The 27881-nt window shown below is 37.6% G+C and overlaps 1 protein-coding gene across 2 annotated transcripts in view; it reads right to left on the reverse strand.

Moving 5' to 3' along the window:
* Window positions 1-10320: 10320 nt before the first annotated feature.
* Window positions 10321-27881, reverse strand: part of CWF19L2 (CWF19 like cell cycle control factor 2) — a 59880-nt gene continuing 42319 nt past the window's right edge. For both annotated transcript variants that reach the window (XM_066175778.1, XM_066175776.1), the window contains exons 13-18: window positions 20986-21198; window positions 19364-19480; window positions 15138-15293; window positions 13722-13802; window positions 11778-11879; window positions 10321-10894 (exon numbers count right to left, since the gene is read on the reverse strand). In XM_066175778.1, the coding sequence (XP_066031875.1) occupies window positions 10754-10894; window positions 11778-11879; window positions 13722-13802; window positions 15138-15293; window positions 19364-19480; window positions 20986-21198 (810 nt within the window). In that variant the 3' untranslated portion in view covers window positions 10321-10753. The remainder of the gene's footprint in view (window positions 10895-11777; window positions 11880-13721; window positions 13803-15137; window positions 15294-19363; window positions 19481-20985; window positions 21199-27881) is intronic.

Raw genomic sequence — 27881 nt, forward strand, 5'->3', positions numbered from 1 at the left:
AACTTAAGCTGAGATGTATTCTACTCCTTGCATCTCACCACTGAGCAGCAAAAAATCTACACTTTTTGAAACATTTCTTAGTGAAACTGCAGAAGCAAATTCCAAACAAATTCTGACACATTACAGAAGATTTGAAGGCTGAGGATTACCTGCCAGCAGGGGTAACACTGCCTAGGTGTCTTCTCAGAGGACAAAAGGCAAATTGTTCAATGTAAACACCGAATTCAAGAGAGATAGGGGGTCTTGAATGAAATACATCTACAGTTCCAGAGTCGCATATCAGGTTCTCTTCCAGAAGATATTGATGGACATTTGAAAGACATTTCTTTCCACATGTGGACAAAGTATCAAACAGGTCCATGATACAGCTGGGAACAAACACAGGCAACCATTGAGGTACTCATAACTTCACTACCTCTTGCTGATGCCTGCATTGGAAATAATACACAAACGGTGTCAGCACTATCTCCTCTCAAGAAGGCTTGTCCCAACAGAAGGAAGAGATGCAGACATGAAATCACAGCTCATTATTTTTAATTCCCAAGGGCCATTTTTCTGTGATAATACAAAACTTGCCAAAGGTGACAAGAAAATGCTGCAGGACTCCTGCCTGTCTATGGCAGTTATTAAACATAAACAGATTGTCACATGTGAGAGTTACTTTTTTTTTTCCCCAGCAGTGGAGAGAACAGTGGAAAGAAGAAGAAAATTTTCATAAAAGCTGAGAGTTATTGGAATATATCCTTTTGGAAACAGCTGTGGATTATTCGATTATAGGGAGAAAGCACACAGACGGCTTTCAGAATCTGAACATTTTGCTTCCTGCAGCAATGTGTTCTATCGTCTTCAGGGAATTTTGGACTGAAAAAGAAGCTTCATGGCCACTGGAGGGTGCAAAATTGCCCAGCACAAAGAGCAGGTTCTGTGCACTTCAAAACAACCTTTCTGCTGCACAAACACCCAAGAGAAAAGTGAAAATTATACTCTCTTTCTTGGCAGTAAAGCTCCATCTGAAAGAAATTTTTCAAAGATGAATTTTATTTAGACTGCATAATGACAGAAAACTCAAAGTAGAAATACTGAAAGCTTTGCCTAGATGGAAAGGTAACTTTTTAAGGAAGTGTGAAGATTATAATGAAGAGAACATAAGAAAATGTATTCTCTTTGAAAATTTGTTTTCTTCCTTTTCACCACCCCCACCCCTAAAAATTCCTTGAGAACAGGAACAAAGCTATGGGACATAGGTCTAGGCAACTTTACACATACCATATTTGAATGTATCTATAAATATTTATTAATGGTATTTTCACATCTCCCCCAAATATTCTACAGCATCCAGATAGTTTCTTGCTGCTTTTTTTAGACACTGACACACATGCATCTTACTGAATATTATGTTCTACCTCTTCTTTCCTTACTGCTGACAATTATTTTCCCCTTTGAACACTTAGTTGTGTTTAGGGTTTGGTCAAAATTATTCTTTTTTATAAAGATAAAAGCCAAAATTACTTCATATCTCTTTTGCACCATCAGTTTTTTGAGAGTCTTCCTAACTTGGCAATGATGCCATGGTATCATTGCCTTCCTTTCGGTGCGTTAAACTCCTCTCCTGGTCTTTCATGAGCCTAAAAGTCACTAGATCCACTTCACATTTTAGTCCTTCTGATCTGGTCCCTACACATTCCCGTTATGCCCTTACATAGCTCTCTATTAATTTTCCTTTCCCTAATTTTGAGTGGATTATCATCCCTCCCATCAAACCTTGCCCTGTGCTGCACACATCTGCCCAGAAGGGAGTGCACACTGTTAAGTGGAACCCCGCCCCAGCTCTAATCTTCCTCTAGGTCGTTCCTCATTAGCAGAAGGGGAATGAAAAGTATGCACTTTCCTCTGCTCTGGGTGGGTTTTTGTTAATGCCTAATGACATGCATGGCCTAATTATGTAACTGGGCAACAGCCAACACAACAGCTGATTTGGTCGGCAGTGTGCTGATAGCAATACAGTATTTGTAAATTCTAAATCATAATGTATTTGTGGTATTTGAGAAACAGTTTCAAAATGCCAACACTAATAAATACTTTTCCCTTCCCGTTATAATGAGTAGAACGATATATCAGAGACCTGTGATAGTATGATTTTGTTAACAGCTCTCAGTCTTCACTGCAGGCTGCAGATACCCAAATTCTCTAAGCTAACCAAATATTCTGAAGGTCAAACACTATGAATATTTTCCATCTTCCAACTTCAAGATCTGCTTGTTCAAGTCAAAAGGATTCTTTCCCAGGTCCAAACTCTCTCTACACATCTTTATATTCTTTGTATTTTTTTTTTTAAATGATAATCCATCAGGAAGACATCCTTTATACATATCAAATCCCTCTTCACAACTACTTGTCTCATTGGCCATTCATGGCTGCTAAGAGTGAGATACAGTCAAACTCTGGCCAATACAAGCAAAACCAGGGAGTAGGCCTTCAAATACAGGGATCTGCACCACAGCATGGCAAAAACATTTTGCCCAGAATTGTGACTACTCAACACATTTGCCACAAAAGAGAACTCTCCAGCTTCAAATGGTGACAATGAATCAGTGGGAAAGTCAGACTTCCATATCTCCAAACAAAATAAAACTCTGAATTAATTCATTTCTTTAATCAAAGAATTGAAAGGAATCGAAATTTTCTGCTAGGCATGCTGTCAAACTGACAAAGTGACTCAGCGAGCAGAATAATTGGTCTGTAATGTGATTATATTTGGGGATTCAGGTTGGGATTTAGACATGCTGTTAAAGACTAAACTGAAATAACTGATTTACTGACAACAAAGTTGTCAGGCCTGCAGTTTTAAAAGGTCCTGCTGTCAGTCATTAAACAAGTGGGAACTCAGGGCAAAAAATAACTGGCTGCTCTGTCACCTTACTGGGGCTTCATTAGTAAATATCCTTAATAAGCTGATCCAGATGTGAAACACGGTTCCTCAGAAGGTGAGAGTGATAGTTTTTAGATTATTCCCCAAGACCTGTACTCTTGCACAACAGACTCCTTTCAGGAAAGGGAGATGATCAATAACCACGCAGCCCATCTCCAACAAACAGACCCTCTCTCCAAGACCCCCAGCCATTAGGAATGGGAGCAGCACAGGTCTCGAAGAACTCCCCAGGATAAGGCAGTACCAATCTACTCAACTGAGAGTCAGTCATATTCAGAGGAGCTAAGCACAATACCACACAGGAGAAGTACTCTTGCTGCCACCCTGAAAGACTGCAGTGTTACAGGGGAAAACAAAACCCAGCCAAAAAAAAAAAAAAAAAAAAAAAAAAAAAAAAAAAAAAAAAAAAAAAACCCACACCAACTGTGTAGCCAGAAATCTTCTTTGAAGCTAAAACATATCAGCCAGAAGTTGCACTAAAATGTCTGCATAAACCAAGTAATGCATATGGGGTAATTTAAGAAAATGAAACATTGCAACTTTTTCACCCAAATATTGCAGACACATGAAACACCACAGGGCCAGTAGCATCAGAACTGAGGAACCACATGATGATAAAAACCAGAGCAGAGCAGAGGGGCAGAATCCCCTCCCTTGCCCTGCTGGCCACGTTGCTTTTGATGCATCCCAAGGATAAAACTGGCTTTTTGGGATGTGCGTACACAATGACATATCACATCCAGTTTCTCATCTGCCAGCACCACCACATCCTTCTTGGCCAGGCTGTTCTCTGTGACTTCTTTTCCCAGTCTGTTCTCATGTCTGGGATTGCCCTGACCCAGAAGTAGCACTTAGACTTGTTGAACCTTCCGAGGTTCTCCTGGGCCTACTTCTCAAGCTTGTCCAGCCCACCAGGATGGCATCCCATCCTTCTGTTGTGCCAACTGCACCACCCAGTTCACAACCTCTTGTGAGTCCTCGCAATCCTCTTGCATGTCCTCACTTCCCAACATTAAAAAACAATCCAAGCTTTCTAGCAGTGCTGTTTTGTTAGGCAGGGACACACTGACCTTTTTAAAGTTAATTATTTAATATGCCAGAATTATATTACTGTTCTCATCTGTACATCTCAAATGTATTCCTGTTTGATTTGTGTAAAAAATACACTAAGGAAGACAACCACATGGTTTAACTGCAAGACTCCACTTGTTCTTCATTAGTGGAAATGAAGACAACAAAATCATCACAGACAGCAGTTCCCATCAAGATTTGATTTGGAAGCTTTGCACAGAAGCTAAAAATAAAGGACTGTGCAGTCATAAAACATTTAAAACTGTGCTCATGGACCAAGAACACTTCAAGAATGATGTGTTCACCTGAAGCAGATGGGATCCCAGGGATGCAAAAGGAGCTGGAATCTGAGAAGATTTTCTAGGTGCTCTAAGAAACTGAAACCCCAGCTGCTGGGATGGGGCAGGGCATGTGCAAAAGCTTGGGGGGAAAATTCACTTGGTTCAAAGAGACAGTAAGTTTGCAGGTGCCAGAGGGAAGCTGTGTTTGTCAAAACCTTCAGACACACAAAGTTCATGTTTGTAAGGAGCTCTGAAGATCAAGGTCCTGTGGATTAAGATTTCCTTGGAGGATGCTATTCTTTTTTTCTTTTTTTTTCCAGTTGGAAACAAAGTTTTTTAAAGGTTTTTTTTTTTTATTTGATAGGGAGTATAAAATGTTGTTTATCCAGTCTTGCAGACAGCTATATACAAAGACAAGAACTACTCACACAGATGTCAGATCAATTCCATATCATCTGTTTCTGTTCTAATATTGGCCAAAGTATTTCTGCTCCAAAGAGAAAATAATTAAAAAGCTTTCCACAGAAGACTACATTTCAATAAAAGTGGGGAGCTGGTGAACAAGAACCTCTTGAGAAGCCATGTGTTGTTTGTAAAAAAAGATAACAGCCAAATTCTCTTTCCACTCAGTCTTCTAAAGCCTATCAAGTTGTTTAGGGCTCTTAAAATCCTAAATCTGTATTTTCATTACAGATAATATTTTCCTCAGAGTTTTCAGGAATGGCCAGTAGCCTATACTTTTAAATTCAACCAAACTGACTGTAAATCACTGCAAGAACTCATGGCACATAACTTCAACCACCTCTCAAAACTCCTGCTGAGTGGTGACCCCATCACTTGTCTGCCAATAACAAAGGGCACAGCTTGCATAGTGCTGTGAATTAGATCTGTGACCAAAACAATGCTGATAGGACACTAATATTTCACATTTTGCTGAGCAGTGTTTGCACAACACCAAGGCCTCTCCTGTTTCTCTCTCTGCCCCCTCAGTGCTACAAGTGTGCAAGAGGCTGGGAAGGGGCCCAGCCAAGGTGACCTGAATGAGAATGCTATCACACCAATGTCTGATTTTAAGCCCACTTTTTCCTATAGAAAACCAGAATATAATCCTAAGAGTTAATTCCCATCTCACCTTTTACAGATGATACTAGTTTCTGGCTCTACTAAAGCAACCCTGCCTGTTGCATTTGGTAGTTGAGATGCCCACAGAAAACACATCTGTAGCAAGAATAATGGAATCAGAAGTTGCAGCAACATCAGCAACAGTCCAAGTGACAGCAAGGAAACTGTTTAAGCACACAAATATTGCAGGGAGAACATGGATGTGGCACCAACTGCTAGTTGTTGCAATACAGCATTGCTGCTTAACTTTGCAGATGACTCAAGAGCGTGAAAAAAAAAATTAAAAGCAGAAGTAGAATTCAAAATTATCTCATCAAAATGAAAATAAAAAAGGTCTATAAAAAGGAAATGAAGTCATTAACAATAAAAGCAAGAACACAGACTTGGGTGTAATTTTCTGTAATAGCAAACTGTTGACTTGAGAGCAGGAGAGGATCTAAAGACTGCAGGTAGTCATGGGCTTCACTATGTCAGAAGAATAGAAAAAAAAACCTACAGGAAAACACTGGAAGAAAATGTAGATTTTACCCTGAAGATGAGAATTTGGAGACAGCCTAACTGCAGTCCTCAGATATGCAAAAGCAGCCTCCAAAGAATGAAATAACATTTCGCACACTTGTAACAGACAAGACAATAAATACTGAACTTGAAGCAAATGTTTCATGATGAAAAACAGACCTAGGAATGCCAACGCCACAAATGTACTTGAATTTCTCTTTGGATCAGTTAGATAAAATTTTCCCCTGTCCTCTTCCGATTCTATAGATGCCACAAACCACTTATGAAAGGCTTAAGGTTTACTTAATACATTTTATAATTCCAGTATTAGCAGATGAAGTACATGAACAATTAAAGTTGTAATTTCTTCTGCGTACTTAAAACTACCTTCTCCTCGTGATAAGGGACATGGCCTGACATGTTTAATGGTGTACAGCCCAGTGTAACTCTAGTGAAATCCCATGAAGTCTCAGCACTCATTCCCTAAATGTAATCAGTACGTATCCTAACACACACAGTTACACAGAGACCTGAAGAGCTGGTCTATAACAAACAGAAGCCATACCAGGCCTTGCACCTTTTCCACCAGGTAACATTAGAAAACCCTCATTGTCAGCCATGGGAAAGGGTGATTCAGGCAAAGACCCAGTATTGCAGTACAGACTGGTCAGTCTGAGTGGCTAGGAGGCTGAACCAGCTATTCCTAGCAAGTACTTACTAAGTCTTAGCAAGTATTGCTAAGATGAATTACCTAATGAATGAGCAGCTTGGACAAAATAATGAAAATTGAAGTCCTGCAATAGCAGCCAGGAAAGAGCAAGGGACTGAAAGATCATAGTGTCACGATTTCTGATTCAATTTGCCCGTGTTAACTCTGAACTAAAAACCTACATATCCAGTTCCAGCTGGAGATGCCACTATCCATAAAGCCATCATGACTCTTAGTTGTTGTCTTCCATCTCACTGGCCTCCTGAACTGTGGTCAAACATTTAGAGAGTTGTTCTACACTAAAAGGGAGACTATAGGAAGAGCTGGAAGAGCTGTAATGCTTTCAAACAACTACAAAGCCCATACCTGAAACTGGCCATAAAAACCATCTGGAGACATAGGAGAACACCTGGCATTCCCAAACGAAGCCCAAGGGGAAGATGCACAGTAGCAACTGTGTATTTATGCGCCATTAAATATCCATCAGCTGTTAGCTGTTCATATCTTTTCTTACAATGCTGTTCCAAAACATTTTCACATAAAATATCAGAACCAAATAAGATCTTAGAATCACAGCAGAAAGAGCTGGGAGAGACTTGGAAAAGTCATCTCTCCTAGTCTCAAAACCAAACTGTATCTTTCTCATTCCAGATTGACCAATAGCTGTGCATCAATGGTCAGAAATCATAAACCAGAAAATCTTGAATAAAAATATTACCTCAAAGATAGTGGTCCATGAAGAATACCTTCAACTTTATTCTAAACTCTTAATTGTGCTTGTGGTTTTTTTGATAAATTTGTTTTTACTGCATGTATGCACTAGGGTACTTGCTTTACAAAAGCTAAAAATTCAAAATTACTGAATTGATGCATTTTCAACTCTAATAGAGAACCTAAGGTCGGCTCATCAGAGCAATTTCAGGCTCCCAGCTGCCCTCAGATCACATGCACAAAGGCACACACAGCTTGAGCACTGAGGAATGAACTTTTTACAACTACCCACACATCAAGAGTTTAGACTCTGCTTTCTGTAATGTAACCAATCTGCAAGATGTGCCTCTGTGAATAGTGCTTAGGTAACACCCAGAAGCCAGGGAGGGTAAAGATGCTTGTAGGTAAAGATCTTTTGTACTCTAGTGTCTAGTCCTAGTTTACCTAGGATATAAAAGATCTTGTTTACAAAACAGCCACACTTAAAGGAAGAGTATAGCAGCTTGTATTTCCATGACTTCTCACCTTTAGTCCAGTCAGAATTAGAAAAACATACTTTAATGATAAAACGACAAATGCAGAAAACAGGAAATGCTGAAGAAATTTCAACCAAAGAAAGAACTCTCAAGGGAACCATCAAAATTTCTCTTCTTCCATGAGATTTCAAGAATTTGGTGAACTTCCATGAGAATTACTATTAATTTTAACACACTGTTTTCCTTTCAGAAGAGTAGCAGCACATATTCCACAACCTTCTTGTAACACAGGGCAAGACAAGGATATAATCTAGTATCTGCTAAATCACACACGTAGATTCACTTAATAAAAGAAGATCCTTTTCCTCTCTGGTCACAACAATAGTACATAGAAGCACATTTATAACAATGTAAGAAACCAAGCTTCCAATCCCTGTTTTCCCTAAAGACACCTGAATTTATATTTTCTACCTCTTAGTGTCAAAGAACTTGGGTCATTGGGTATTCCTCCAGATGAAAGAGGTCTATTTAAAATATTTTAGTATTTCTAAGAGGAAGGACTGAAGTCTAAGCATACCATGCCTTCCACAAGTGTCCTAACAAGCTGCATTGACTGTCACGGCCTCATGAATATTTAGGGATATTTATGAAGAGGAGCAGCTTCAACCTGATGAAGTCTGGTCTGTGACCAATTACCAAATACTATTCTCAGTGTATGTGGTAAACACAGTCTCCCATTCTGAAAAATTTTAACAGGGTAAAAAACCATTTTCCTGCACCACTAACTCGAGTTACATACTTCAGAGTCCTTTCCAAACAATACCAGTAGTTCTGTAGTTTTGCTGAAACCAGAATAATAAAATATGCACAAACCACGAGTCAGAGGACTTTTCTACATACAAGTTGGATATTCTTTGTGAAACATAGCACTTCCCTTGAGGAACACAAATTCTGAGAGAAGTGATGTCAGAAGAATTGCATTTTCAGCACAGCACTGGATAAAGTGGCCTGAAAAGACCACTCTTTTCCATGGTCTGAAAAGACAGTCACCCCTGCTGCTTCCAGCCGTCATCCCAGGGGGCAGATGAGACTGGAAGCTACATATGCTTTCAGAGAAAACAATTTTTAGTCATGCTTTACACAACCAGAGACTGCACTTTGGCTAAATGTGGTTTAGCATTACCACATTCTAAGCTACTACTAGCAGCCACTATCTCACATCCTGTTTGCTAAGCAATCTTTCCAGTAGCCTAAGGAAATCAAAACTTACTGTCCCTTTTATGCATGGCTTGCTGGTGAAAACAGTGTAAATCAGACATTAGATCACTACCGTCATCATCAAAGCTTACTTTTAAGTTATTTCTCATGCAGTGGCACCAATTGACAAATGTCCTACAGAAACTAATTCACAACACAGCAGATTACTGTCTCTACCAGACTTATTTGCCAAAATGTGGCAGAGGAACAAGGAAAGCACCAGATCTTCAGCAAAGCTGCAAAAGACCACCAAGGGACTAGAAATGAACACTTATTCAACCCTGTAATATTCAGTGAACTGTATCTTAATCTGAGTAGTTCACAATAATTAACAGAGCTATACAGAGCAATAGTTTAGCAGGAAAAGAACAGGAAGCACACTGAGAGACTTACACAAAGCCTTAACCTCTCCTATGCCAAGGGTTTTCCACCTTCCACTGTTTGCAGCCTTTCCCTGGAGCACTACAGTCTTCTGTTCACAAGTCTGCACCCTTTCCCTTGGGCTGCTGCAATGTTTCTATCCATGTCCTTCTGTCCTTGTATCCTGCTCTCCTTGTTCTCTCAGCTCCCTACCCACACAGTCCAAGCCTGCTATCTTAGGGTTACCACAGGAAGTGGACACTGATGCAGGAGTGATCCTTTCCCCACCTCACACTTCCCCACCCTCATTTCATATCTTTTACACGAAAGAAAAAAAACAAAATCTAGCAAATAAAACGGTGGAAAGTGGTCCATGAAATAGCATGCAGGCATTTCCTAGCGACATCCATACTTAACAATCAATTAACATGCAACTCTTGCCTCTGCTCAGAGCATGCTTCAAGCAGCTCCAATGGCATCACAAGCAGGAAAAACAAGCAGGGATTTTGAGCTGCTCTTGATAAAAACTGTAAGGGCAAAGTATTACCACAAACAACCTGTGACACTAAGAGGGAATGCCCAGGGGAGGAGAGTCACCTGGGGAGATCCCTGTGAAGATTTTCTTCTTTGCTGGCCATCAAAGAGTGTTTTCCCCTGAGATTCTTCTTTTACTGTTACTAAAAGTAATTCATAGTATTAAAGCTGTCATTTGCCAGCAGCTATGGACTCCCTCATTACCCTTTGTGCATGAAAAACATTACTTCATACTGAAAGAAAGAACAAAAGAATTGCATTCATTCTTGTGTAGGGGGGCAACAGCAGGTTTATCAATCACATCCTCTGTGAATGTTTGTGTTATTGCAATGACCTCAATTTAAAGACCACAACGACACAAAATCAGAAGACTATTTTCTGTACAATTTCCTTCTGCAGCAATGTATTTGTATTAATAAAAATGTTCTTAAAATGTACACCATTTTTGGGAAAAGTTCACCATGATAATTACACACTTGCTTAATACAATATAAAAAAATATCAGTTGTCTCAAAGATTATATAAACTCCAAAAGCAAAAGGTACACAAATGGCCACGAGCATATTATCCTTTTGGTTGCTCAGCTGAAAAAGGAAAAACTAAACTCACTGTACAAATCTGGTTTTTCAGGCTTACAGCAACATGTGATCCAGTGTCCCAAACAGAAAGAGATCATCAGCAATTAAACAATATCCTACATTTTAAAATATAATAGCTACACATAACACATTGATGTTATTCTTAACATCTGAAGTATCCTTTAGTGAGATTCATGGCTTATAGAGTCCTTGACTCCAGGTTGTTCTCATTCTTTCTTTTTGGTGAAGTCATATGGTTTCCACCACTGTGTAAACTGCAACACCTTTTTCCGCTGCTCCTCAAAGTTCTGTCTGATTCCTTTCCTCCAGAGCCGTGGTTCCAAGTCCAGCATGCCACCAATAATTTCCTTTGCAAGTAAAAGACAGATAATGATAAATGCAAAGTTATCATATTACTTAACACTATCTTATCACAGAATGAAGAAATATGTATTTTCAAATCATGAGATTTCAAATTATTTTCTTCAAGTGCTAATCAAAACCTGAAGTTCTGAAAAATAAACCAATTTAAACATAGGACTGCAGTTGTTAGATGGTTGTCTCAACAAAATTCTTGTAAGCATAGCACATTGATGTACTGCTTAAATATCCTAACATTGCAAGCCTGTTAATGAATTAGTGCATTTGTGATTAAGGTTAAGTTCAGAGAAAGAAAGCTGCCCACTTCGTTGTTTCTAGTGTTATATTTCTCCCCAATCACTCTTTATGTTTTTGCAACACTGGCTCGTTCAAAAAATGTTTTCTGTGACATAATAAAGAAAGGAAGAATTTATTACAGCTCTCCCTGTATATAGATTTTACACTACGCATACCACGAGTAGCAATTTAACCACACGAGGATTTTAGTAGGAGTTTGTATGTGCATGCACACTAATTTATACAAGCAGGTGTCAGTGCACCTATGGATCAATACTATGGCCCTGAAAATTCTTAAGTAGATGCAAGTATCTTCCATCTATAAGATTATATACCTATAATGTCAAGTATCAGCAGTTCAGACCAAATGAAAAGAAACACGAATTTAGAATCCCAATCTCAGTATCAGCTACTGAAAAAAACCAGCTACTCCTTCATTCAACAAGCCAAGTTACAATGACTCATCAAGAAAAGACAGATAATAAACTGAGATAGGGTACATCAAAGTAACTGTTCCGGCAGCATCTTCGTTTAATTACTTAAGTTTTCCAAAACAGAGTATAATTGGTAAATTAATCTTTTACATAACAATACCTTTCCAAAGTAATGAGGGAAACTGTGTTGATCTTCAATCACATGAGCAAATCCTCCCTGAAGGCCGAAGTCCACAGAAAAGTATGGCAACCCTTTAGGAACCTACACATGCAAGACCACATTTTCAGATGTTTAACAAACATTGTTGGCATTTAGTCAACCTCCCCACAGGAGAATGAATTTGAACATGGTTTTGCAGTTCATAGTATCACATTTTATTTTAAACTACCTCTCAAACCAACTACATGTAGGATAAAATTGCAACAGAGAAATAGTAAAGCAATAGTAAAGCAGGTAAGGGAAAATAATAACATACAGCAACTGGACAAGTGAAGAAAAGATGACTGGGATGGCAGAACTTCCAGAGGCCACAGCTGGAATAGCAGGTAAGAGATAGGGACCCCAGGCAGCAGTGTGCACAGTGAGCAAATGCCTCCCTGACTCCGTATCTCTGAGTTATGTAACTTTAATAGAAATTTTAAGATAACCACTAGCAAGCTGCATGTATTAAAGATAAGATGTTGACTGGCATAGGAAATATTTACCCAGTGAAAAAACCTGACACTTAGGGGGAGAGGGAAACAACTTTTTGGACAACAGATTACCAGAAACCCCCTCTATGTGAATGGACAGGTATTGTCCTTAACTTGCCAAATCAGACAAGTTAATTCTGCCAGCCTGCAGGGGAGATGCTGGGTATCTGTCACAACAAAGACCCTCCAGTCTAACAGAAGTGGATCCATTTATTGCTACAGTACTGCAAGTATTCACTGCAACAAGTTATTTTTCACTTCTTTAATTGCTGAGGATGTTTCTGTACTGATAAGATTTACAAAGCCTCCAATTCATAAGTATTCCTTTGCTACTGTCCAAATAACCATAAAACTTTCAGGAGGCGTGTTCCACACTTGAAATACTGACTCTAAAAATAATTCAGATTAAATACAGAGGAGCAATGTAGCATAGCAAGAAACATTTAACACTTTAAATGGACTTTAAAAAAAACATTAAATAAGGAAAAATGGGTTGGCAGGGGACACCTTAAAGAAAAGGTCAGCTTTGTCTTATTTCTCACACTTTCTGCACACAATCCACTGACTGGGTGATGTCCCAGCCATGCCTGACCTTCCAGCCAGGTACCACCATCTCCCAATACAAATCTCCAAACCTCAGCTCAGTCTCCAAGCCACACTCTGCCATCTTCGTGAAGTCTACAAACATTTCTTACCCTATAATAATGTTAAACATCACACAACTGTGTAACAATTTATGTTCAGATACATTGTATTAATGTAAAGAACTGCCCTGACTTAATCTGAAAACTAGCCTACTTTCAATAAATATGTAACAGTCATAAAAATGTATGGCTATATAACACGCATCTTCCACCTCAATATTAAAATGACGGAACAATCTTTGAATCTAACAGATCTGGCATTATTCCTCTAAGATTTGTTTATATAAAGATGTTTCATCTCAGTATCCAGGAGACAGAGAAGGTACTGTTCCCTTGTTTTACCAAAAAAAAAAAGATTCATAATGCTATTTATATTTTCACATCATAAACTTAGCAACACAAATGGCTGTTCTAGGTTAATGAAAAAGACACATCATATTTGCTCCTGGAAAGTAATTTGCAAATCTTTGATCTACCTTAATTCTTAAAGTTAATCAAGAAAATTATGCCAGTACATGTCCTCGAAGTGTCAGCTTTGTTCTCAACTAATGCTGGCAGCCTACTCCACGAGTTGTTGAAATAAACAGGAATCTTCTCCCTAATGTCAGTTAAGAGCACACACTGGAAATTCTCCTCATACCTATGCCATCTTCTGATGCACTAATCTAATTGTGTTCCCTTTCTTCTCTCTTTGAAACAGTTAATAATGGAAAAATGTTAGAAGAATTTTATGATAAATTCAGGATACAGAACACTTCATTACTTACAGATTTCCGAATATCTTTTGAAGAAAGATCAATTAACTTCTTGTTCATGGACCACTCTTCATCAGACTCCATTATAGCTTTCTGTAAAATGATTTTATCTAAAGGTGAAAATAGTCCATCATACAGCAGATGAAGGACTAATTGTAGTCAAGTACATTGTTGTAGCACAAGTAAGAATTACTCTTTAACAAAGTAACATTATTTTTGGTAAGCTTTCTCAATAACACAAGCTACTTTATAAAGACATCATATAGTATCTTCAGACCCACCCAATTAAATTCCTCTGTTCCTTTTTTTATTTTAAGTTTTGCTTGACACAAGTTTCAAATAAAAGGTCACATTCTCTTTTTACTCACCCCAAACAAAACCTCTTATGAATCCATTACACTAAATTAGCCTTCTTTCTCTTTTAAACACTAAGAGAAGAATCCAGCTTAGAAGGATGATTGCCCTTAGAAGCCCAAAGCTGATTCTGTATTCCCTATAGTATGGCATTGGGTATAGCATAGAGTTGGTACCTTTTAAATTTCATTTGCTGTGCATTTTGATGATAGATACTTCCAAAATAAGTGACATTGCATTAAATCTTGTTCTTTCTCTTTCCTTGTGTATTCAAGGAAAACACAAGTTTTATCAGCACCTGAAGCATAGCAGTCAGATCTAACAGGTGGAGGGTTTCAAATGTAGTAAAAGTTACTGTATTGTTATTCACCATATTGCTGTCCCACTTCATCAAAACCTAATCACATTATTTCCAGAAAGCATAAATAGTATTTCAAAAATCAAATAAAATAATTTACTTATAAAAGACAAATAATGAGTCAGTTGCTGAAAGCTGTAAGGACTCATTCCAGGCAAAAGCCTCAATGAACCTTTTCTTAAAAGGTCAGGGGAAAGAGCAGAAAAGCTATAGAAGAAATATCTATCATGCTGTATAATGTTCATCAGAAGCCTAAGACACATATAGAATTTGGGCTTATTGAAATAAAATGGGGATTAAACAATATCTACGTTGGTATTTCTCAGAATAGGTAACATTATTTTCTCATTTAATGCTTGCCAAGGCACAAGTATTGTGTTTTAAATTTATACTACAGGACTCAAGTAAGAAGTACTGCAATCCTTAAAGCACTTCAAGAGACTACAATTCTCTCATCTTCTTCTAGTATTTTCAGTGCAGTCAGACCTGGGACAAATGCTCAGTGAAAAACAGCTCTTCCACGGACTATCTGAAAAGCTGAATTATTTCACACCACTTATTTTAAGATCAAGGAATATCAGCAAAGAATGGATCCAGAAGGATCAAGGAATACATCTTTTCAAAAACAGCACTTGAACATCAAAAATGTTCTCCAGAAATAGATGAATTATTATATACACATTCAAATGATTTCAGAAAAAAACATTTTCATGTACCTTGAAGTAGATTGGAGCCATATCTCCTACTTCTTTTGGAAGAGGAATGCACTCATATACCATATGATACCGCTTCTTCATACTCATGTTTGTTTCTAGGAACACACAGTCCAAGTCTTTAGCTTCAAACATTTTCACCAATGCATTTCTGAACATCTGTTTAAAGAAAAAAAACTGTGTTATACTAACTTTGCAGAACTTTCAGATATATTATTTCACTAGCATAGTATATTTGTAATAAACTAACAATAAAATGGAAAACAGTAGCAATCATACTAGGAAAATTCTGTATTATTTACTAATTTAATATTAACTATATTTCCTATAATAAAAACATAGGAAGTCTAGGAAATTATTTTGAAATACACAATATAATGAACATTACAAACTTAGTTTTAATAAATACCACGATTTTTAAAGCTGAAATTGAAACTATGTTGAACTTCTTAACTGTAGTGCACCATAAAAGAACATGGCTTTAACAGTAGGCCCCAAGCTTGCAATTTCTAAGAAGGTAATGGCCTGGCTTTTACTGACTATAGTTACAATTACCCTTTTACTACTCCTTCCAATTATATAGTTTAACAAAAAAAAATTAAAAAAGGAAAGTATTTTCATTAGGTATGCTTGATCTTTAAGCTAGATACTAATAATTGCCTCAAAAAATAAAGCCACCATCCTCACTGTATGGAAGCAAACCAAATGTACTACTCAATACATGCGGCCTCAAACTACATTTCCCTGTCAGAAGGATGAGGTGCTGCACTTAATTCAAAGTATTTCAGTTAATTCTGATAGCTCCAGTGTCAGGGTCCTACACAAGCCCAAGAGGCCCTGCAGCCTCTTCTACCTGCTGGGACTCTGGCTGCCCATGTAGGTGGGAAGCTCTGACATGCTGCAGTTGTGAACTGGATTGGATCCAGCAGAAAGACATGGGGTATTAAAGAGTGGTGAGAAGTGTGGACCTGGCCCTGTCACTCAGGAGCTGCAAAAGTCCAAGCTGTTTCTTTAGGTCCTTGCCTGAGTTGTTTCAGGGATGGTGCCCAGTCAGGTACCAGGCAGTTCTTGGCCCTGACTTCACCTCAGACCTAACTCATCACTGTAAAGCTGCCTGGCCACCACTGGGCCATGGATGACCTTGCCTACTACCATGGGAACACTCCTGGCCTGGTACCATGGGAGTGTGCCTTGTCAGTGAGATGACTTCCCCTCCCTGCCTTGCCCATCACCTTGAATCCCGGACTTGCCCTCCTGCAAAGCAGCTGGCTCTGGCTGTTCCTGGCTCTTGACAGTTGGCATTTGCATCCAAAATATGCAAAAGCATCATTCTATAGCTTACAATGTTCAAATGCTGAACAAATTATCAAGAACAAGGGATGATCTCTGATAGTCATTCAAACTTATTTTCAAGTGCACAAAAGATCTAACTTTCTGATAGGGTGGATGTTTCTGAAAGTTTCTCAAGATCTTGAAAAATACTTAATAAAAATGAAGATTTTTGTCTTACATATGCTTCTACATCATTTCCACAGTGTAAACCAAGAAAACACTGAAACTGTGGGAGCCTCATAAACCAAGGTACCATAGCCCTAAGAATCACATAATTAATAGGTAGTCCTTTTTGCATTGATATTTTTTCCCAGTTAACAATGTTCAGAAGTACAAACAGCATCATTAAAAGGCTAATCCCATCTAAAGGTTTAAGAATTCTTATCTTAATGTAAATGAGAGCTGATGAATCAAACACATCATCAACATCAGCAAGTACTGAAGTAAAATAGAAGGAAAACAAATCACTAACAGGTTTCCAATGCAACAGGACTAAAACTTGAGCTCTCATCCTTTCGCCATCTTGCTCAGTATGAATCAAACTGAAAGCCTAAGAAACATGGCCAAATATCTATCTAAACTAGGCATTTAAGCTCTACAAAGCAGGCCCTTGTGCCCTGAATTTCTCCTCACTAATGAGCTGCTCCATGCTGTGACAGGAGAATGCTACCATCATTCCCCTCAAGCAACTGCTGAATTACAGCCAGAAGACACTGTCCAGTGTTCCATGACTGATTTGGGGCTCTACAGCACAGGGTGATAGGCTACTCTGGATTAACAGCTTTTGGTCTTCTCCTTGTCGCTCCAGCAACCAGATCTCTACTTCTGAAACACACTGAAGCAAGTAATGTGGTGAGATACCAAAAGTTGAGAAAGACTATTACTTACAGCTGCTACCCTGCAGTATTAACTGAAATATAAATCCACCAGAAAGCCTAGAATATCAGCAGATGTTAGTTAAATTTCCCCAGTTGCATTTTCTTGTTTACAAATACATTGGACTTTTCCTCCCAATTCTGAGCAGGCCAAAGCATCAAGAATAATTAGCACTAGAAAGGAGAAAACCATCCATAAGGGGAAATAAGAAGGCTTGGCTTATGCTCGGATGCACACAACATCAATAAATGCAACAGTTCAGTCAACACATAATGTGTAAAGATTTCTATCTTTTCATATAAAAATATTCTATGCATATTTGCTTTGGCAAGTGAGCACATCAGTGTCTAAACTACACAATATGTTAAATTCAAGAGCTTGAAGGCATACAGTATAAAGAAAGTATTTTTGCTTTACTCCAATATACCCTAAAAAAAAACCCAGCAAAAATTGTTAGCTAAAACACATACTTCATACAACATTTTGTGAATACTTAAAGTGTGGTAATTTTTTTCCCTTCAACAGTAATAAAAAGTATGTCTCTGGCATCAGAAAGCTAGTTCAGTCATTCACTGTCTGCTTATGCTCTTGTTAAAGCTTCCCAGACTCCTTCTTCTGTAATAAATGGTGAAAAAAAGGGCATGTATCCATCACTTTCCAAAATACTTCACTGCAAAGAAATATCTAAGCTGCCTATGAATATATTTATTGACAGGATCAAAGGACAATGGTTTTAGCAACTAGTCAGGTACTAGTTAGCAACTAGCAAATACTAGCCTTTTCTACCAAGTAAAAGACCAGTGTTGAAGACAGGGACTGCATCTGCTTATCTTATCCTATTTTATTTCTCATACAATTTAAAAAATCATAATTGTTTAGTTAAAAGCTTAGGGCAAACAGAAGATCTAGGATAAACATATTTATCACTTTGCCACATGCTCTTTTGTTCCTCCTGATCCTACTTGTTGCACTTATTTGCTTCTTATCCAACTTTCTTAGTCATTTTTGTCATATGCAAGAGAAGTCATTTTCTTCCTGGCTGGAAGGGAGCATAATTTACTATATGAAACAACATCAGACATGATCCTCAATGTGGGGAGCAAGTTTGAAAAGTCAGAGAATCCATCTGCCAGACTTGAGGCAAGAGCAACATTATTTACATTATTACAAATTTATAAATAATGCTGGTTTTAAATCTCAGCAAATACAACAATGAAACCTTTCTCTAGCCTGATATAGTCTTCAATATTTCAATGTAAGAGGTTGCAAATTGTTTTCCCCTTGTAATAATCCTGATGGCAGGATAGGGGGTTGACGAACAGAGTCCATCTCTTAGGCAGAAGCTTGTTACATCCCTCCCTTGATTTTCCATCTCCAAAGAAAACAGAACTCAAAATCTTCAAAATGTCTTCATAACTGAGTTGGAAAGCACAACCCACCATGCTTGGCACTTTATTTTAATAATTCTTTTCAAAAAAGGTAGAATATTGGATTTTAACAGGGATTTCACTGACTTTAAGAGTAAGCCAGTTCTCTTTTAAGTGATATCCACCCAAAAACTGATTTTAAAACTGAAGATATGTAAACAACATACTGGTATTTCATTTTAGGTAATCTGCCTGCTCTAACAATTCTTTTCCTTGGCACTGCCAAGAAAATCCTACGAAGCCAGTTAGTCTATTTGCTGTAAAGGATCAGCTGTACCTGCTTCATTTCCAATAGACATTCCTCTAACATGGTTTCAAAGACCTCCAAGGATGCATGTTCTGCAGCATTCCAGGAAACTTCTCAGTGCTTATAAATTGGAAATTTGCTTCAGTATTTACCCTGCCTCTGTTTCCTGTTAATATTTGACCACTAATTTTAATTTACAATGTGAGAATGTTCTGCCCCTTAGTGGAATCAGAATAGAGCTGCCAGACTGCAAATTATGAAAACATGTACTTATGACAAGGATATTATTATCCACAACAAAATTATTTTACAGAAGTGTTAGAATAGGAGACAGTTTCTCAGCAGACCTGGATTTCTTCCCAGATGTCTTCATCCAAAAGAGTGGCTGCAGTATGGTGCTGTAGAGGGGCTATCAGGCAGTGACCTTCAGTAAGGGATTGGCTACTTGGTAGAGACAAGTACACCTAGGAAAAGCAAACAAAAACTCAAGTGCCCAGTTTTCCAGCATTAAAAACCTTCTCATTGCTGAGGCTAAGAAATTCATCATTTTCCAAATTCAAACCAACAGAAGCCATTAGCTACTAATTACAGCAAGGTACTAGCAATTTTAGTGCTTTTAAAAAGGGCACATTATCCACCAGCAGCTCAAACAAACCAGGACTATCCAGAGAGTAGTTTCACCACCAAGGCAGTAATATCACCCTTATAAACCAACTGCTATCATAGCTGTTATGAAATCACACTGTTTAGTGCATTCCACTATTTTTTAACATACCCAGTTCTATGCATTTTTAATAATATGTGTATGTATGTATGTATGTATATAAAAATAAAATAAAAATAAAATAAAAATATATAAAAACTGCACACTGTTCACTCACTCCCTGCTCCCAGTGGGATAGGGGGAAAGAATCCAGAAAAAAAGTAGAATTTGTGGGTTTAAAAGGACAGGAAATTAAATAACGATGATGATGATGACAATAACAACAACAACGTACAAACCAAGCGATGCACAACGCAATTGCTCACCGCCCACTTCCCAAGCACTGGCCCCTGGCCAACTTTCCCCCCCCCCCCCCCCCCCCGTTCATTCACTGAGCCTTCCCACTGGTGGGGCAGTATGAGAAGCAGAAGAGTCCCTGAGCACTGCTTAGCAACAACTGAAAGTCTTATAACATTACACTCATCCTAAATCCAAAGCACAGCACGGTATCAGCTATTGAGAAGAAAACAAACTATCCCAGCCAAAACCAGGATACCCTGTATATTTATCTATCTATTAGATAGATAAACAGAGATTATATACACATAGATACGCATCTGTATTAATTTATATATATATAATCTCTAAAAAAAAAGGAATGCAATGTACCTTAAAACATATCTATGTACCTAATTCTTTTACCTATAAAGAGTTTCAGATCAAATGAAAACATTAATAATAAATGAAAACTGTAGAGAAAAACATTATAAAAAGGCTATATTGAAGAATTTCAGATGTTATAAATCCAAATATTTATGCAACTTTTAAAAGCATTAACAGAAGCAGAAAGGTTTCCAAACCAAACTTTTATCTATTTCAAAGGATTTTAAGTTTAAAATTTGAATTCTCCAACTAATTTTCTTTGATATCAAGATACAGTTCTTTACCAGTTCAAATTTCCTCCAGTGAAGTGTGATTTAATCTTCCACAAATCCACCTACAGTCTAATCTCTGCACTGAGATCTTTCATTATTGCTCCTGTCTTCTACAAACGTGACATCAAAGATTAGCTTTAAAATTCATGACAGATTTATATCTTTTTCCTCCTCACCCTTGATGAAGTTGTGAAATCAACTGAAAGGGCAAAGGAAAGTAAGATGCAGAACAATAAATCCCTCCATAGAAGCAATTTCATTCCCAATTTTAAACACTCTAACATCATTTCTTTTTTATTTCTACATTTGTGTTAAATTGCTATTTTCTTACCTTGGTGCCAATTGCAACAATAAGATGTTTAGAAAGTTCACTGCTATCAAAGCAGTAGGGGCACTTTTCCATGCATGCAGCGAGTTGCTGGTGCTCACGGATTGCTTTTCTTCTTTGAACTTCCTCCTCTTCCCCACTGCGTGCTCTCTTGGCTGCTTTGGAAACAAACATGTCATCCAGAGTGTAGTACTCTCTGTCAGTTTTTTCCATGAGCTGAAAAGATATGCAGAAAAATTGCTCTATTTATAAAGTAGCAAGAAAAACTACTTAGCTCTTTGTAGTACCCTTCCTTGAGAAAAGCATTGAGTACATAAGCAGTAGCATTTCATCCTTTCATATGGCATCTGCTGCAGATGGAATCATCAGGTACCTCTCCTGAGAGCAGTCATACACAATCTTAGCACGGATATGAAAATATAGATATGTGACAGCAGTGAGAAGAGTATATTATTATATTCCATTTCAAATTAAAGGCTAGGTATTTCAGTATTATCTTGACATAATTTCAGCTATCTTTAAATAGATGCACAATTTTATATATCATTTATATCATATATTTTATCCTCTCCTTCCTCCTCCTCTTCTCCTTTTACAACTACCATTAAATCATGTTTTGTGAAATAACTAGACCATGACTCCGCACTTCCTATTCACATTCTGTGAAAATATGCCAACAGTTATTCTTACCAAGTGAACAGGACTAAGCCATTTGGGGAAGAAAACAGTCTTTGCCTTCAATACTAAGTCTTTCTGAGTGCACACCAACACAAACCTTAATATATTTTAGGATATTAACTAGGGTAGCCCTAGCAAAGGACTAATGTTAACTGAAGGCATTTGGAAGACATACTATCATAACTGAAACACAGTCTCCAAACGAAAGAAATTCTTCCAAATATCCCAGGCATAACTTCTGTAGGTTATATATATATATGTATATATATATGAAAGAGGACAGATTTTTTTTTTTTTAGAGTACATAAGTAACTTTCCCCAAAAAAGACAGCAGCTCTTGCTTTTCCCAAATACTGCAGTTCTCCAACACAGATCAATACCTTATTTTAAATATACTCAGTACTTTCCTTATCAAACAACTGAGGAGGAGCCTCCTTAATACTACTTTATTCAGCTATAATACACTTAATTGCTTATGTGCATTTCCTACTGGAAGCCACTGCAGACTAAAATCAACAGTTCAAGAGTTCAACTACATTCTTCTTCCTTTGTCTTACTATAAGGCTGTAATTCTACATTTGACAGAAAAAGGAGATTCCTGAGATTTAGAAAAAATATGTAGTGGTTTCAGTGTCTAAAACCAAGTCTCTGTTCTTCTGTCATATAAGCATTAAAAAGGTAAAGTTAGACCTGCAGCAGAAGCACTGCTTAGAGAATAGCAGCATTTTGTTATTATTAGAAGTTTGGGGTTTTCTTTAAAATAAAAATTCTGCCATGAGAATGGAAATACACAGGAAACATGACAGTTGGCAGACAAGAAAGGAAAGGAAGAGTGGAAATCACAACACTTTGTCTATCAGGAGTATCACAAATAGCACAGAATACCATTACTACTTTGCTCTGCTTGCACTTAGAAGTAGTCATGGAAATTCCTGGTTTGTTACACACAACCTCTTTTAAATAAAAGTACTTTTCAAAATATTCCACAGAATCCCTTGTGATAGAATAAATATTCATCTTATTAAACAGCCTGGAAGATGCCTCTCTACAACATCGATAAATTCCTGTATACAATATGATATCTGGGATGCAAAGCAAAATTCTTACATACAAAGCAGCAAACTTTTATAAAGTAGGTGCTGTCTAAAATCCTGATTTTGCCTCCTCTGGTTTGTCATGACAAACAGATCATAGAACCATACAATGGTCTAGGCTGAAAGATACTTTAATGGTCACCTTCCTCTAAGGCAAGCTGCTCAGGGCCCCATGCAGCCTGGTCTTGGACACACCAGGGATGGGGTATCCACAACTTCTCCGGGCAACCTGTCCCAGTACCTAATTTCCCTCAAAGTAAGGAATTTCTTCCAAATAACTAAACTAAATCTACCCTCTTTCTGTTTGGGGCCATTAGCCCTTGTTGTACCTGCCTGTGTGAAAAGTTACTCTCCCTCTCTTTTCTAATCCCCCTTTAAATACTGGAAGGTGTTTTAAGGTCTCCTTGGAGCCTTCTCTTCTCCAGGCTGAACAATCTCAACTATCTCAGCCTCTCTTCATAGGAGAGGTGCTCCATCCCTCTTTTAAGACATTTATACTTCTATTTGTACAATAAGGTGTCCAGTGAGTCCTGCCAATTGCATTATTTGGCTATAACTAAATCTCTCAAAAAGAAGTTAGAAGGAGAATTGAAAGAACAAGAAGAAACCATTCTCTAAAATGCCAGAAGGAAAGCAAGCAATCATTTAAAAACCAATTTCTTTCATACATGTATTCTTCCATACAAAAGACAAAGCTAGTACACATCCAAAGAAGGAACTATGCTGATGTATTAGAGCTGCTGGAAAGCTGCTGTTCTGCATTATAGGTGCAGCATCAGGCCTGCTGAACTCGAAAGCCAATGCATTTTGGAAGTTGTGTACTTAGTTCCCTTGCCATGATTGATAATGTTTGGTATCACCCTTGCTGCTCAGGTGCTGCACAGAGATCAGAAAGAAGCAGGAAGTCATTTTGATCTATGAGTTTAAAGTTGGGATGTACTATAATACATCATTGAAATACCTAAAGCTAACAAAGGAAATTCAGGTATCTCTAAGAGCAATACACCTGAAGTCCTTGTTTCTACCAGACGCTGACCAAAACCCAGAGCTGTGCTAAACTGACAAGTTCATAAGACAGATCAGCTCTACACTCCCCAGCCTTCTTTATCCTACTTCACTTTTCTTTATTCTCAGCTGATTCGCTGCATTCTTCCTTCATATACACCCTGGTTTTTTCCAGCTTTCCTTTCTCTTTTGGCAAGCATTGATTAACCAGAGGACAGAAAAGCAGCTTTAGGACTCTTAGCACCAGGCAAAATGACACGGCCTCCCACATCTCATAACATAATTGTGCAACTATGTCATTTCTACCATCCATCTGATTTTCCACAGCCAGGATGCAGTTTTCGTTTAACCAACAGAGAAGAATCACAACTGTGCTTGCCCTGGCCAAGAGAGGACTGTAATACACAAACATCTAAACAGCAGTCAGGGAAGGTATCCAAACTTCTCTCAGGAGCCCTCTGGGCTTTCATTTGGACAGCTCAAATACAGTGCAAATGTGGCTAAAACCCAAGGAAAGGGGGGAGATCTCTAACCATTCAGCACAGGAGTTTAGAAAGAAATCAGCATCTGACTATGCATAAATTAGAATGAATTGAGAGAGGGAAAAATTACAGTGTTGTATTTTCTGATTAAATCCTTATCATGATAATTACCATGAATAATATGAATATATTACATGAATTATTTCATTATATAACATTCTGTTTACTAAATAATTGAAGCCCTCTTTAATTTGTTACATTAATGGAGCCATCAGGCACCATGGCATGGGGCTACTTCCTCAAGTAACTCCCACAAATCTGTGCAAGGTACACTCCAGGGTCAGCCTCATTTTTCTGCCAACCTATGTTCAGGCCACTGGAACCATATCTCATAGCTTGATTTTAAACCAATTCTGTTTTTCTTATTCCACTGTAAAACCCCCGGAGTCTTATACACTGCTGGCTTCCTACACACTCCACCTCAAGCATGCTGCACGTTGTGTCTCTTATTTCTCCCTCTGCTGCTATTACTTGCTTCTTGGGTGGCCCCTTCCAATAAAAAGCCCTGCGAAAGAATTTAGTATCACTGTGCTACTGAAAGGAAACCTTAAGAGACAGATCTCCTAACGATCGAGATTATACTTGTATAATACCTCAAGTATACTTTTTTCCCCTCTTCAAAGTTCCTTTGAAATTTGAGGATGAAATGGGAAATTCTATTAAACACAATTAGCAGAGGAACAAAAGATACCTGCATGGTTCCAGTGTGGGTTATTTTCAGCTTTTCTGTACTGTTTCTTTTCTGCTTATTTTCTTGCTCCAATTTGTATGCAACTATTGAACTTCTGCTTTTCCTGTTTCCTTGCTAACGCAATCATAGCTAGAGTTACTTCCATGTAAGCTAATAAAAGTGCATCTGTTTGAAAAATTTGTGGGAAAAAAAGTCTATAGATTGTATAAAATGTATCAGTTTGGGTTTAAATTGCCATGGCAACACTGACGTCTTTAAATGACAGAGTTAATATTTGTGGAATGTTGTATCATAATATATTTCAGGACACTGCAAAGAAGAATAATCTATTATTTTAGAATACAAACCTGAGTGACATAAGAATACATCTCATCCCATTTAAATTTATTCAGCATTTAGCACCTATTCCGAAGAAAAAAATCACCTCAGAAAAGTTTTTCTGATCTCAAATAATATTTGCTTAAGACAAAGACAGAGTTTCATCATGTAAGCCTTATTACAATTCCAGTCTCCCTGTGAACACAAACATTTGAATCTGTAGATTTAATTCATCACATAATTCAGCAAATAGGCATTTTCAAAACCTATCATCACACTGAAATAAAGAATATTTTAAACTCATAATAGCAAATGATTTTAAGATATCAGTGCACAGAGTGCTTTTAAGGCCTGTGTCACTGACAAGAAAAGATTACCCACCATGCTGGTGAGCATGGTAGTTCAGGACTACCTCTGGGCAGCAGAAGTCAAGCAAAAAACAGATGTGAGAGGATTGCTCAATGGCTAGGGACCAACCTCCTTTTTGTTTCTGCTATTTGAAATGAAAACTGCAAATCTTGCTATAAGTAGTTATTAGGACAGATAAAAGTTTATATAAATGTCAGTGGCATAAAATGTAAACCAAACAAAAATACCTGCAGCGACAGAATTCTACTATTAAAATTCTGATTAGCATTTCAGTTTACAGTTATTCCAGGCCATATTTTTAATGCCTAGGAAAGACTGTCCTGCACAAGTCTTCATTTGCAACATATCTTGTAATTTTTACATCATTCTGGAAGAATCCTAAATGCTTCTTATGCAGTCATTTAGTATGGACTACATCTACACAGTTCTTACTCTTCCCAGGTTTTCTTCCCTAATTCAGCTGTCACTTTTGTTGAATTGTTTCCACATGAAGGAACAGCTTTAACTTTGCGTCCACACAATATACACAGAAGGATGTTTAGTGCATTGAATTGAAATGTAGCAGAACAAGGTGTTGCAAATTATTTCTCTGGGGTTTTCACAATAATTTTTTTACAGCAAACCATACTCATGATCTTTAAGTAAATGTAAAAAGCAACAGGGCACCAGAGCTTTGCTGGCTTTATCATGTCTATTAAATATTGTGCTAAAATGGCTTCACCATGTGAAGAAGGAGAAGGAAAAGGCTCATTACATAATAGCAGCAGCAAAGCAACATTTTGCATTTTTCACTTTAGTTTCTAAGGTTTTTTTCAATACTATCATTTTGGTTTATGATGATGGAAATGCAAAAATGAGAAGAGGCAGATTTGCACAGCAAGTAAAAATGATAAGGCTGAAAGTAATTTTCCATTTTACAGACTTTTACAGAAGCAAGGAAAGGCAACATGCAAATTTCGTTTTTGCAAACCTATAATACCAGAATACCCCTTGGCTAAATCCATAAAGGAAGGTCAGCATTACTAATAAAGCATTTTATTTTTCACTGCTGAATTCCTCTCAGGAATTATTGCACATATTATAAAACAAAATTAGTTTCTGGCCAAAATTAAAATGTCCTGATGAATAACACGAACTAATTGTTCTCTCTTTCTTTAAGTAAAATATAAAAAGGAAAGAAAAAGCTTCAGTAGAATTAATACATACAAATACAAGGTAATTTCTCTTGAGGTAATGTTCTAGGAATCAGTCTCTAAACACCCACAAGCATCTATTGACATAAGTGAAAGGATTACATAAGTCTTAACAGCATGAATTTGGGAAAATTGAACCACTTACAACAGTCAGGGGCTGAAGAAACTACAGACAGGGTACTTAAAGCTATCAGTAGTGAAAATCTAAGACTTCACATGTATTTTATACTCTAGAAATGTCAGAAAAAACAGTTTTCAAATGTTTTATTGACTTTTTTGTATCCTAAAGTCATGCTTCTACAACAGTGAGAACCAAAACCACTTTCAAAGGTGAAGAAAATGAAAAGTAGAAATAGTGATTTAAATGGATTTTTTTCCCTCGAGACATAACAGTGAAACATGAACAAATCAAACTCTAGTCCTACTTTTTTCCATATATCAAAAAGATTAGTGTTGGGTTTTAAAATGGTTTTTTTCACCACTGTAAATCAAAGATTTGGGCCTTTTCCATGGTATTCATAAATTTGGCATAATAGCATGCATGGAATGGCTGTGGGAAAGGCAGCACTTCAAACTGCTGAGATAAGCGACACCCACATCAGCCACCTTCAACAGAGGCCAAAGGGCAACAGGAGGCAAAAGGCTCAAGCACAGCAGGGTTGTCTTAGAACCATGACTACAAAAATAAGAATGGACCAGAGGGCAGTGATAAGTCAGAATCTAAATTTAAAAGAAAGACTCAACAGGTAAACAAATAGCAAGGAGACAGCAAAATCCCTCCATCTCATCTCGTTGAGCTCTTGAGAAATGGAGAGGTGGGAAAAAGATTTAGTAAGTACAGGTATGGCTTGAAGACTGCAGATGTTTAGTCTGTCAGTCTGAGTGGGAGACTGGCATGAGATAACATACAGACTTTCACTTGCCAATGGGATTAGACAGAGGTTTCATGGGAAGAGACTTTGGGTCTATGTACTGATAATTCTTCCAAGTCCCATTTAAGGAAATAAAT

This window comes from Chamaea fasciata, unplaced genomic scaffold, assembly GCF_029207755.1.
Source record: "Chamaea fasciata isolate MVZ Bird 193981 ecotype frontalis unplaced genomic scaffold, bChaFas1.0.hap1 SCAF_2, whole genome shotgun sequence".
In the NCBI taxonomy this organism is placed as follows: domain Eukaryota; kingdom Metazoa; phylum Chordata; class Aves; order Passeriformes; family Sylviidae; genus Chamaea; species Chamaea fasciata.